We start from the raw sequence: 13,036 nt of genomic DNA on the forward strand, positions 1-13,036 counted from the left end.
GACGGCCAGCGGCGGCATGGCCGCGCATGGCCCAGGCACGGCAGTGCAGGGCAGGGTGTGGCCCAGCACACAGGGCGCACATGCCGGCCCAGGCGCGTGGGCTGGTCCAGGCCCAGGCGCCTTGGGAGCCCATTTTTTCGATCCACCGTGGACCAAACGGTGCATCGAGAGGTTTGTGAACCACGTGGGTATTTTCCATACCTTTTTTGGGATCTACGGTACTGTTCCATAAATCAATCGTGATCGGATGGCTCTGGTAGCTTGTGGTTTCGATCCAACGGTTTGGAAAGTTTTTATTGAGTTGTTTGGGCCTGATTAGAACTCCTAAACAGAATCTAATCAGGATTTAAGCCTTTAAAAGCCTATATACGCAACAGTGAGGATGTGGTGGTTAGTTTTTCCATAAAGTCATGCGGTAACCCAGAGAACAGAATTCCGTGAAGAGAGAGAGCACGCGACGCTGAGAGGAGGAGCAAAGAGGCTCCTGGACAGTGGACAGCGATCACTTTAGGGGTTCAGAGGGTCTTCCTAAAGAGAGTTTTTATGAGGCAGAACTTTCTGTGAGAGAGAAATTGGATGTATGAGAGTTGAGGATGAGATCTCCTCTTATAATATTTCTTTTTTATAGTAAAGTTTGCATGCCCCATGGAGGTGAGCTCTTTTTTGGCTGATCCATATATTTTGATTATTTTTGTTTTATTTCTTCTTTCTTCCTGCTGCATCGTGTAGTACCAAAAAAATCTTGAAAGATAGTATCCTGACCAGACATCTACTTAACAGTAATCATTGTTGTATATCAAAATAAAAACTTATAGTATGTATCACCTGACTATATATTTAGCATATATCATATGGTCATATAATATATATCATTATGTACTAAAAATGAGGAAGAAAAAAAATATCTTAATTACAGGATTAATAACTCTATTAATAAAAAAAATAATTTTTAAATTTATTTTTTAAAATTATATATTAAGAAAGACATGATATACAATGTAGACTGCCTCATATGATATTTTATGGTATCCGCACCATATGATTTTTGTTCTCATATGGGGACATAAACGTACACTGCACAGAAAAAATATGTGCAAACATTCGCGCCATAATCCTTTTAAAGGGTACATACCATATGGATGTCCGCATGAAATTCTTATGCTCAAGTATGTTGTCGGATAATGAATTATTCTGCAGTGCGGCGCACAAATATTTCATGAAGATGGTATTATATGCGGATGCATGTATCCGATTTTAGTTCAACAACTGGCACAAAACTAGCAAATCCCTATCATTTGTGAAAATTATTGGATGAAAAATGAACTAGCTACATCACGTCAACCTTAAAGACCCATTTGGTTCACGTGAAGTAGAGGGGGAAAAAATAATTTTTCAAAAATATAGAGGATGTCTCTTATTTGATTAAAATTTTAAGAGAAAAAAGAATGAAAAAAAAAATCATAAAAAATTACTTCTCACATTTCATAAAAAATAAAAATCTATGAAGAAGATAGATTTTGGTACTTCCTATAGAATAAAAGTGATGGTATTTTCTTCTTGCCCAAAATATTTTTTTAAAATCTATGATTAAAATTTTGTAAAATATCATGAATGGTTTGGATGAAATACTGAATAGTGATAATATGATATTATATTGATATTATAATATTTATTATTTTAATATTAATATTTATATAATATTTTTATCAATATTAATATAGTATTTATATTGATATAGTAATATTAATATTAATATAATATTATATTTATTAAAATATTAATAATGTATTAATATAATATGATATATATTAATATTATATTAATACAATAAACTATTTGATATAATGTTATTTTATAACATATTAATATTAATTTTATATTAATATAAATATAATATTATTATTTATATAAAATTTAAGAATATAATATATGGTCTCCGATCTATTAAGGGTATAATAAGTATTTTACAACGTTCTCAAAAAAATAAATATTCAACCAAATATAATTTATTTTTCAATAAGTCATTTTCTCATTGTCAATCAAACATATTAAAATTTTATTTTCAAAAAATAATTTTCTATTTAATTTTAAAAAAAATTCTCATAAACCAAATTAGTTCCAAATCTCTATGACTTTGGGACTAAATTACTTATTAGTCCCTGGGTGTTCCTTAAATTATCTTTAAGTCTACTGCCCGGTGTAAGAAGGAACTAGTCTGGGCATGCGAGGCTGGTTCATTCTGACCACTACAGCAGAAACCATCCCGGTGCTTGGAGTGCCGGGACTAGTTCATCTGCGTAGCGTAAAATAAATCAGTTAGGTCCCCAAGTATGTATTAATATTAACTCCTTTACCAAAATTATCAACAACTTATTCTTCGCATGTCTAACTAGTCAATAAAAATTACTAATTGTAGTTAATCTAGTTAAATAAGATCGACCTACACCCAGCACTTATATACTCTACAATTTGGTTTCCGAGATGTGTGATCATCTTTTCCTTCATTGCTAACTTTCAGAAAAATTTTGAGAGCATGGCTACATTCAAGTGGGATCTCCAATCATATTGCCTCTATCAACTACTTGAATCTTAGGCGAGTTCCAGACTGCCAGGTCCATGAGCTCCAAGGAATGAAATGATCAAATCTCCAACACCAAGCATAGCACTTACACCGATGCTGTCGCCATCGCAATGAAGTTACTCCTGCCCTGGACCTAGCTCAATCATAGGCAAGAAGGCTACTTTGATATCCACCGTTGGATCCATTTTTTGAACCCTTCTACTTTCTTCTGTCTTGTTCTACGCTCCCCTTGCTGTGTCTCAAAAAAATTTCTTGGATTAAAATCCAAGCTACTGACCCTTCGAAAACCCTTTCTATAAATCCCCAAATCAAAAGAAAAGATAGCGCCATTCATTTGGTAGCTGGAGGAAAGCCCCTCTCCTCTCCTCGTTCCATCGTTTAGGGCTTTCGTCTTCGCCTCGATTCCTCCTCCTCCTATCTAGGCTGGGGGGTTAAGAAGAAAAGGAAGAAATGGACCCCGTCGCATCCGTGTTGGATAGAATCAAAGGGTTCGTGAAATCCACCGAGCAATTCGTGAAGGGCGCGATCCAGCGGCGCTTCGATTTCCACCGCCACGATCCAGTAAGCATCGCGTCTCTCTCTCTTTGCCCCGATTTTCTATCGCTGGAACGACTCATCCCTAGTTCCGTTCTTCTCTTGTCCAATTCATGATAGTTGTGTGAAAGGGAATTTAATTTATTTAAATATAAAACGCACCGATAATGGTTGGAAGTAAGTGGAAACTGGATCCGTGATGATGTGCATCTTTTTATTCAATATGAGGTGGTTCGTTGGGCAGAATGTTCATCATGTTTTTTGCTTCATTATGTGGAAGAAGTTTTGCCCCTCACCTTTTTTTTTTCGTTTTTTTTTTCCTATTGTTGCTGAATAAATTTTAGTTCCGAAGCTTCCGAGATTGGGATTTGGTCACCAAGTCTTCAGTACGTTAAGTTTGTTTAGATAATAGATGTTGCTATCTTGAAGAGGTGAGCTTGATATGTTCTTTATAGATAAGGAAATTAGAGGTATGCAGGGGAACGAACGCCTTTGTGCTTTGATACTTCCATGGAAAAGAGTTGGGATAGCCCTTGCCCCTGCCATAGTGGTACTGTTGAGTATCCATTACTATATTTTTTTGAGAAACCAGATAACACCTTTCAGTCACCTGTAGTTATGACAAAGTGATAAGAGAATTGTTGGAACTCTCCGGCAAGTATCTAGGGTTAGTGGAAGTATAATTTTGAATACTTCATAAAGATTCAGAGCAATCTAGTAAAGCTCACAAAGGATGAAAAGCAAAATGTCAAATATTTTGAATATGTAACTACTAGTCATTGTAAAATTAGAAGAAAATGTTTGGCTAGTTTCGGGGCTAAGACATTAAGAACAATGCACGTAGCATCTGCTCTTCGTTCTTTCTGAGCTCAGCAGTCACGATCAAGTAAGTGACTCTGTTGTGGCTCAAGTTGTTCAACTTGACACACCTGCAAAGTAAATTGTTCCTTTGCCCTCTTATATGTCTGATGGTCAAGAAACTCCTCTTTTTTTTTTTCTAAACTGAAAAATAAATGCAATGACATCAGGAGCTTACCTTTTAGTGCATATCTGATCAGTTGAGAGAGGTTTTCATCCAAGGCTTTTGAAAATTTTAAGCCTGAACGTGCCAAGATTTTATGCCTAGGAAATGAGAAAGGGTGGGCAATAGACAACTCGAAATCCAGAGGGGGATTTTTGTAGCATGTGTTGCTCATATGGACTGCATTTTTGCTTGTGTATGTACAAACAAACATATCTCACATGGTGTGAACACACCTATAGGCGCATACATGTAAGTTGTGCTATTCAATTCAATGATTTATAACGATAGTTGGAATATAGATGTCCAAAATAAGTGGACCATAATTCAAGTGGTTTGGATACTCTCTAACCATGAAAAATAATAAATCATTTGTCTTGCTATTAAAAAATTATTTTGTTCATGATCATGACACATGTAAGAAGTCTTAGGATTTATTTTGTCACGAGACATTTTGGGAGTTTCAGATCAATATGAGCAATGTGGACTATCACTTTGAATGGTCTGCTATGCTTATTGTATGAGAAAGCCAATAAATATGTATGGAAACGTGTAGCCATCTATGTCCGTTATACTGTTGCACTTTGAGTTGTGATGCATACAGTTGCTGTAGCATTCTCGCCAATGTTACTATATTGCATAAAGCAAGACAAACAACAGGGACCAGTTAAATCATACAGCTGAAAGGCTTGAATATATAAAGCACTTCTAGAACATTATGTGAATCATGATAATACATTTGTATGCACTGAAGTATATTTTTGCAAATGGTATGTGATGTGGCTTGATAAAGATCATCAGAGATGATTGTTCACAGGCTCATAAGTCATAATGCAGTGGGTAAATTAAAGAACCCAACCTATCTATATCATTTTCACTTGTTAAACCTGGAAGCCACAGCAACTTGTCTTATTCTTATAAAGGATCATCATATTGTTTTAGTAGTGTACTGTTGCAGCCTGGGATATTATCTGAGGCTTTCTGTTTATACTTGATGGTTTGATACAAGCAAGCACTTTATTTTTTGAGATTTGCATCTTATTCCCTTTTTTCCTCTTTTCAGATAGGGATTCTGAAGCGCTTGCAACGAGAAGCATTTTCTGACTTGATGAAGCTTAGGGATAGGCAGGACAAGGTTGAGCGCATGCTTTCATTGCATAAATCTGGAAAAGGAAGTCTTTTCCCTGAAGCCAGCACACGCATGAAAGGAATCATTGATGTGGCTGGAGCATTAATGCTTCGTGATGATCAGCAAACATGTGATACCCTGGATAGAGCGGGAATAAATTCTGGCATAGACTCAAGGTTTATTTTTGAGACTACCGTCAGGCAAAAGGATTCTCTTGTAGCAGAATTTATGTCGAGTAGCAATGACATTTATTATGATAATGATGTTGCTGGGAGCCCCCTGGTACTAGCAAAAGTAATGTACCTGGCGCATATTAATGAACTGTTGTCTGTAATTTCAATACCATTTGGGGCTAAATGTAATGATTTTCGTTCTGATATGAACCTGGCAGAGGTAATGCCTTCTAGATATTGAGTTATGTTATTCTTTAAATACATTTAAAATCTTTAGTTAGATATATTTCTGTGAAAACTATAGTCCTCCTAACTTATCAGGTTATAGTTTGTGGCAGGGCAGAAGCCTTAGTGGGTTTACTTCATCCAGCCCACCTTTGTTTAGTCAACGTCATGGCTGTGCTGCTGGTTTAACAGTCAAAGCATCAAACATTACTGCTTCTTTGGCTGAGATGATCTCTTGTTTGGGGACTGAACCAGATGCTGCTGATTACAGGAGTATCTTGAGCACATTTTGGCAAATTTCATACCAGCTATCGGAAGAAACTAAACTCACTTTGTCTGGTGCCTGGAAAATGCCTAGTTCATTGTCACAGCCAATCAGACTTGGTAATGTTGCCGTTCCAAAAGTCAATTTGCGATCCCATTTCAGACCTCATGTAATGGCACAAGCATCCCCTTCTGCCACTACAATGTCTACCATAGGAATTATATCAGGAGGATCTGCTGCCATAACATTCGAGTTTGATGAAAGTACAAAATTTGGGGGATGGGTTGAGGTGCAAAAGTCAAACCCAAGCCCCAGTCTCTTGCAGTGGGCCATCACCTTATCTGATACTCCGGATGATGAGGTAGGCTGGGGTGTGAGTGTGGGAGGAAGGGTTGAAGGGCAATCAAATCTTGTTCGGTTGGAAGGCTTTCTCAATTTCAGTATGGGTGAGAGAGGCAGCTTGCAGCCTGGTCTTGTGTGTGTGATGGATGGGACAAGTCGAACCCCGGCACTGGTGTTTCGATCAAGTTGGTTTATGTGACTATCTGACCGACTGAAGTCTATGGTTGACTATAAATTACTAGAAGTTATGGTGCTTGTGCCTTGGTGGATGAATCAATTCCTCCTGCACAAGGTTAGACTACTGATATTTATGTTTCCTCGAATACTAAATATGATTTAATGTTTCTTCATTCTGAAACTATCTTACAATATGACAACGATGGAGAAACAGAAGGGGAAACAATGTAGAATTTACTATTTTTACCTTTTAAGGTCTTTTCCTTTTTTTTTTTTTTACATTCACATGCTTGATTTGAATTCACTATTTACTATGTTGGATATGTTGAACCCTACTGCTTGATTTGATTACAAAAGGTCTTAAGAATTGCATTAATATTTTATATGTGTGATTTGTTTGAGGTAATATGCAAAATCTTTGTGCTTTCTTCATTGACAATCTGCATGCTTTAATCTTTTATTAGGCGATCACTGCACTTCTGAAATCTCCTTGATTCCATTTGTACGTTGATATAGTGAAGGCATGTATTTTTGTTGTCATTTCTTTCCAAAAATGACTAGTGCTTTGCCTGGCATTTACAGACTTTACCTTTGAATCGAATACAATGTTATAGTTTCATCATTCTTAGCTAAGAATGGTGAAACTACAATTTTACAGTATGGCCAGAATTTCACAATAAAAGATGTATATTTCTTCACATATATATATTATCATATACAGAAAGCATAAGAGGTTATCGTTATAACTTAGTCATTACTCCATAGTAACAACAACATCCACAAAAATCATCATTTAATAATCATTCAAATGCATAGACCATAGTCCATAGCTTGTAAGTTAACATCAACATTGGTATTCTAAATTTTAACATCCATCATGTCCAACATTAAATGGTCAACATTCACCAGAAATGCTTTAAAAGATGCAGGCTAGATGGTGCTCGTGTTAACCTTTTGCATTATGTTTGGGTATGGAAGATAAGATTGACTTAAAAGTGAGCATGGGATTTTGCTAAGCTAATGGTTCTTAGACTTTCTATTCTGATTTGATGTGTTTAATTTATTATTTTGGGCTACCCTGAACTTTGGGAGCCTTCCTAGGCAGACGGGGGGGTTGCCTGCTGCCTTAATAGTTTTGGGCTACACCTTCCCTGGCTTAATTTTCCTTCTGGAGCTCCTCTTCCTCAATATTTTTCCCCTTTTTCAGTTATGTCTAATACTGGTTGACTGGATACTTTTGAATGCATTATGCAATACCTTGGCCTTTTTCCCACTCTAGCAGTGTGTGATATTGGTGCTTCCCTACCCTGAGATGATGTTGCACTTCTAACTAGAAAGCACGCTATTTAATACTATCAAAGGGCTATCGGTTCCAACATAAATTATCAGGTTACAAAGTGGGTAAGTTTGAGATTCCTGGACTCTGGCCTCATAGTGGTCATTATCCAGTCCTTTTCATTCACTATGGATATAGGAGTTATATGGAGGTTGCTTTCTATTAATTGTTTGTGGAGGACCTCCACTCCATTTTCATGACCATATCAAAGTAGTTTCTTTAGTGGATGATCGGTATTGCTACATCTGTTTCCACAGTTGTTCCACTGATATGATCAGTTCCAGTTAGGTCAGGTGGTGCAACACGCATGGAGACATGGTGGTGCATTTTTTATAACAAAGTTTGTTCATTGCTTCTGGTCCCTGCAGGTCCTAAATAGTAAGACACTCTGGGAAAGTTGCTCGGTTCCGGTACCTGTAGTGCTAGAGTTTAGGTACCACTGATAATTTTAAGTCATATAGGGGACTTTTTGGATCTTGATTCTGTGTTTTATGATACTACACTTTTCACCCCCTGTCAATGGTTACCTTTAAACATCTGTGCTAGGTGGGGTTATGAAATTGTTCTCTACTCTCGACCTTGCTTCTTTTGTAATGAGTTCCCTGGTAGTTACTGGTTTTCTTTTTCATGAACTTTTTTTAATTTTTTACATGGCTACCATTAAACCATGCAGAAAACTGACTTGCTAAATTACCTTCCAGTTCTTCTAGAGCTTAATGTCCATCATCATCCAACTTGCAAGCATGATTCTATGGTGAGATAAGCCAATGGTCTATTCCAATCCAGGTATGAGAACCTAGCAAACTATTATAATCTTGAGATAAATCATATGGCAGAACCAAAAACAAACAAATCCAGGCTGAAAACAACAAAAGAAAGGACATGCATTTTTGCTCAGGGAATACAACATCTGTAAATGAGTTGGTAGGCTAACTGAATAATTGCACAACAACATGCTATTTTAATGGAATATGCTGGAAAGATTTGAACCTATGGGAGACCCAACTTTAATGGGCATTTAGTGGAGCCCTCTTTCCAGCTTTTATGACCAGTCCTGAAGTAGGTGCCCTGTGGGATGGCATACTCTCTTTTAAAAGTGAGAGGGGACTTTGATTCAATTCTACTTTAACATGCTCGACAGGATAAACAACATTTCTATCAAATGGTGTTAGGTGGGCCTAGGTTTGCCACCCAAAATTGTTTGGTGGGAACTGACGATTTGTGATATTTCAGGCCAACTTGGTGGAATGTATTTCATCTTATGTGGAATTATTGTAGTTGCGGAGTTTGAATTTCTTTGAGTTGCATACTTGTTGCCTAGGCCTAGATTTATTTTATTTTTTTTATTTTGTTGGGTGTGGGTCAACAGCATGGTAACAAATTATCTGAGTTATTTGAATTTCGTGAGTTGGCTAAATGATTCTTCAAGTTCTCTAAATCTTGAAACTAATCAGGAATCATTAAATTATTGATGGATTTATGATTTGGTCGTAGTTATTATTTGACTTAATAAATACTCATATATTACAAATAAATGATGTTTGTTGTTTTGCAACCGTATGTCATTCTTCTTTCTACTGTTCTTTTGTTGAAGCCATCAACCTTTTTATAAATTCTCGTTGTCTCTCTTGTGGAATTTGTTCGTTAATTCTGAACTTTGTGACTGTTATAAGGTAATGAATTGCTCGGCAACGAATCAATCGATGTATGATTGAGTTTTACTTTTGACAAGATTTGGGTGGTTAGAGGTATTTGGAAAAAGGCTACCCGCTATTTTGTAGCTCTAGTTTGTAGCTCGATGATGATAACGATGGCAACATCATCCTTCTCTAGTGAATCAATTAATCTACGATCGCACTCCACCTTTACCAGGAGTTGGAACCTCTGGAAAAGTGCAGCCCACTATTGTGCAGCTCATCAGCAATGATGATGATACCACCACCACCATCTCCTCCAAGTGAACTAATTAGTCTATAATTGAATTCCACCTTTACTAGACTTGGGAGGTTAGAGATATTTGGATAAGGGATGCGCACCATTGTGTCTATCATGATGATGGTGTCAACGATGAAGAGCATGATGATGATGATGATGAATAGCATCGTTATGTGAGATGAATGTAGAAATAAAAGAACTAGCACAGACCTCTTGAAATCTCCCATTGCTACGGTGAATGTTCGACTTGAATTGATGATAAACTGCAACCTGAATTGAGTATAAACTGGTGCAGACATTAACAAACCCAGTCGAAAAGCTGTGCAGGAACGGTACCAGAGTGGATGAAAAAGGGCATATGGTGATAATGCCTGTGGATCAAGCTGGGATGAGACGAGTGGAATGAGGATATAGTTTCTATTGTAATTTTCCTTTTTTTCCTTTGATAAAAACAAAAGCAACAATGCCAAGCTGGAAAACGAGGCAAAGAATAAAGATCACCTACTCGACAGCTGAAAGCTGACCCAAATGCGATTTCCCAGTCTAACCAAAGCTTATGTGATCATCCGTAATCTGCAAGCTCATTGGCGGCAAAATCATGCTTTCTTGTGGCAAGAAGATCTAAAGATTTTTCAAGGATTACCAAAGTATGAGATTTTAGATAAACAGTTTTTAGAACTAAATGGGCAAACATCAGCTTTTTGGCACAAACCATATCCAAAACTATGTTTATCTATTTTTCATAATTGAAGAGTTGTTGCTTCTGGCACCATCCCTCAGTATCGCCAGCGGCATGTATGGGAAAAAAAAAAAACAAACAAACAATCACTACTGTAGTATTACTATGGCTGTTATAACAATTACATGAGTGTCATGTTGCTTAAAAAAAAAAAAAACAAAAATAAAAGATGGGCAATATGGTTCATTGAACCTTGCCTTTTTTTTTTTTTTTTTTTTTTCTAGCTCTTTTTACCAAGAAGTACTTGTTCTAGCAACGTCTATCGTTAAATCTAAATTGGGACTTCAACCCAAGTCTCTTGTATTAGCAATCGGAAATTGCTGGAGCTCTTATCCGCTTACTTCGCATGCAATGATTACAAGAATTTATGAAATGACTGTTATATAATATTTTATTTTTCATTTCAATATATGATACTATTTGTGGATTCAATTTTTATTTCTGCTGGTAAAAAGAGCACTAAGTAGACGATAAAAATATCAGGAAAGATTTTTTTTACAATAATGATATCATGTCAAATTTGTAACAATCTAATCAAAAATTGAGAATCGATGGGGCAATATGAGGTATCATTATGAAAATCAATGAAATACACGATGGTCGATGAAATATAAATATTCTCATTAAGTTGTGATAAATTTAATATTATATAATAATTTTTTTTTTTTGAATATTGTAACCCTCCGTAGGCGCCTCTTGGCCCCATCAAATGGTACATGTGGCGTGGTTATAAAACCGAGCATGATGGTGGGGCCCACAACACTTGTGGATGCACCAATTTGTTTTAATTTCTTGGAAGCATATGTGGATTTTCTCATGTAATTAATTGCTCGTTTGGCCGCTATCTCTATCTAACACTAGCGCTTTTCCCTGCTCGGAATCCGTAGGCTTTCTGAAGACTTTAGGAGCAAGAATTGTAGGCAATAATCTGGCACCCATATGACATGCCCTTAAAAAACCAGACACTTGCATTATAAAAATGAAAGAAACCATCTCATTCCAGTTTAAGGTTCTTCTTTGGTTTTGTAATCCAGTGTTTTGGGCCCTAACAGATGAATAATAATCGTAGGTCTCACGTGCACTCTTGAAAAGGCTTGCCATTTTATTTTCTATACATTTATTGGCTGAGAACATCCAAACATAAGATCCATTTCTTACACTATGTCCTGAAAAATACTGCACTTCTCTTTGTCCTTTCCACAGGAATTAGATGGTGTAATTGGCCAGCAGGCTGGCAATTGCCAACTCTTGCCACGTGAACCAACTATGTGGAGGATTAGGATTGGATTTTGTTGAGATTCTTGCAGAGCTAAATAAGTACTGGATCATGGAATCATTCCATTTGTTGGTCCAGTCAATTTTGCGCAAAGAATGGCCAAGTAGATGCCTCATATATCCTAATGTTTCTAGAAAACATCATTCTCAGAATATTCTATACATGAACTGCTGGCATTTGGTTGGAGTGTACATGTCTTCTTATTAAAAAAGTCTATGTACACCTTGTGGTCATTTCTTCTCTGATGATTGCTGGAATTGCAAGGGATAACATAAGAGCAGTTCTAAGCAAGCAATTAGCCTTGTACCTGGCCAGTTATCAGGTCATTGGCTTTTCATTCCAAATGTAGATTATTTTAAGCGGTAATTCAACAAATAATGCTGTGATGTTTTGTGGTTGCTGTTTCATAACTTGAGATGCTAAATGCACAGTACGAGACACCTACTTATGCGCTTGCCCTGCTTTTTCCAAATAGATGATCCTACATCCGCAGTACGGCCACATTTGGTGCCTAAAGGAGTCCATATGGGATACAGGACCATTTTGGTTAGCTCCTTGTGCTTTCGTACCGTTGTTCTTTATGCACGTTAATGGGTTCTAGACTTTCGTTTCACCTGTACGTGCAATTGTTCCCAAAAGTTTACGTGATATGAAAGGGATTTCGATATCAGCATTCCATGTGATATTTTCTTATGCCTTGGAAGCACTAGCCATGTGCTTCTGCATGCTGTCACGGTCGCTTCTAATGTAGGATAAACAATGGCAGATAAATGAATTGGGAATTGGACAGACAACAAGAGCCCTATCATTGGAGGGGTGAGGCTTGTACATTTCGTGCGAAAAAAATGGTTGATCTTCTTTTCACAGCAATGACCTTTGGATCATGCATTACATGTATCTCAAAGCATTTCGAACTCTCTTTTTCATCAGGCTGCATAGCTGTGCATATTACAAAAAAAAAATGACAAATCATTCTTTCATCCGAAAGATACAACCCGAACTTTCATTTGAGATTATTCTTGAACAGTATATAAGAAGCAAAGCCAAAATACAGATGGAAAAGTCCAATAAAGAAACCTTGCTAAAAAGATGAAGACAGAACAAACAGTTGGCAATGGAAAATATCCAAGTTATTATGAAAGTTTGTCGTACCTTTTTGGTGCCTAAACCTTTGCTGCTTGTAATAGATTCTAGTAATTAATATGATATATTTATATAATATTATAATTTATTGTCATTATACGAATTCTTTTGGCCAATCAGTTGACTTGTTCATATTTCAACCCTTTGGCATATTTTTTTT

At 36.7% G+C, this 13,036-nt stretch overlaps 1 protein-coding gene across 3 annotated transcripts; it reads left to right on the plus strand.

Moving 5' to 3' along the window:
* Positions 1–2,631: 2,631 nt before the first annotated feature.
* Positions 2,632–9,475, plus strand: LOC105055108 (uncharacterized). Of its 3 annotated transcripts, XR_012135978.1 has the most exons (5): positions 2,632–3,142; positions 5,200–5,658; positions 5,777–6,562; positions 8,485–8,569; positions 9,457–9,475. XR_012135978.1 is itself a non-coding variant. In XM_010936825.4 (3 exons), exons 1-3 carry the CDS (start codon positions 3,032–3,034, stop codon positions 6,467–6,469), a joined length of 1,263 nt encoding a protein of 420 aa, XP_010935127.1. In that variant the 5' UTR covers positions 2,632–3,031; the 3' UTR covers positions 6,470–6,832. The 3 variants fall into 3 exon arrangements, 1 of the variants encoding a protein (XP_010935127.1); XR_833671.4 differs by lacking the exon at positions 9,457–9,475 and having other exon boundaries at positions 8,485–8,774; XM_010936825.4 differs by lacking the exons at positions 8,485–8,569; positions 9,457–9,475 and having other exon boundaries at positions 5,777–6,832.
* Positions 9,476–13,036: the final 3,561 nt, after the last annotated feature.

Source organism: Elaeis guineensis, chromosome 12 (assembly GCF_000442705.2).
Source record: "Elaeis guineensis isolate ETL-2024a chromosome 12, EG11, whole genome shotgun sequence".
NCBI lineage: Eukaryota > Viridiplantae > Streptophyta > Magnoliopsida > Arecales > Arecaceae > Elaeis > Elaeis guineensis.

What these genes read in the sequence shown, in the direction of transcription:
- LOC105055108 (XM_010936825.4), top strand. Translation starts at nt 3,032, where the DNA reads ATGGACCCCGTCGCATCCGTGTTGGATAGAATCAAAGGGTTCGTGAAA. An exon ending in ATTTCCACCGCCACGATCCA is followed by an intron (nt 3,143 to 5,199) that starts GTAAGCATCGCG and finishes TCCTCTTTTCAG; the next exon opens with ATAGGGATTCTGAAGCGCTT. An exon ending in CTGATATGAACCTGGCAGAG is followed by an intron (nt 5,659 to 5,776) that starts GTAATGCCTTCT and finishes AGTTTGTGGCAG; the next exon opens with GGCAGAAGCCTTAGTGGGTT.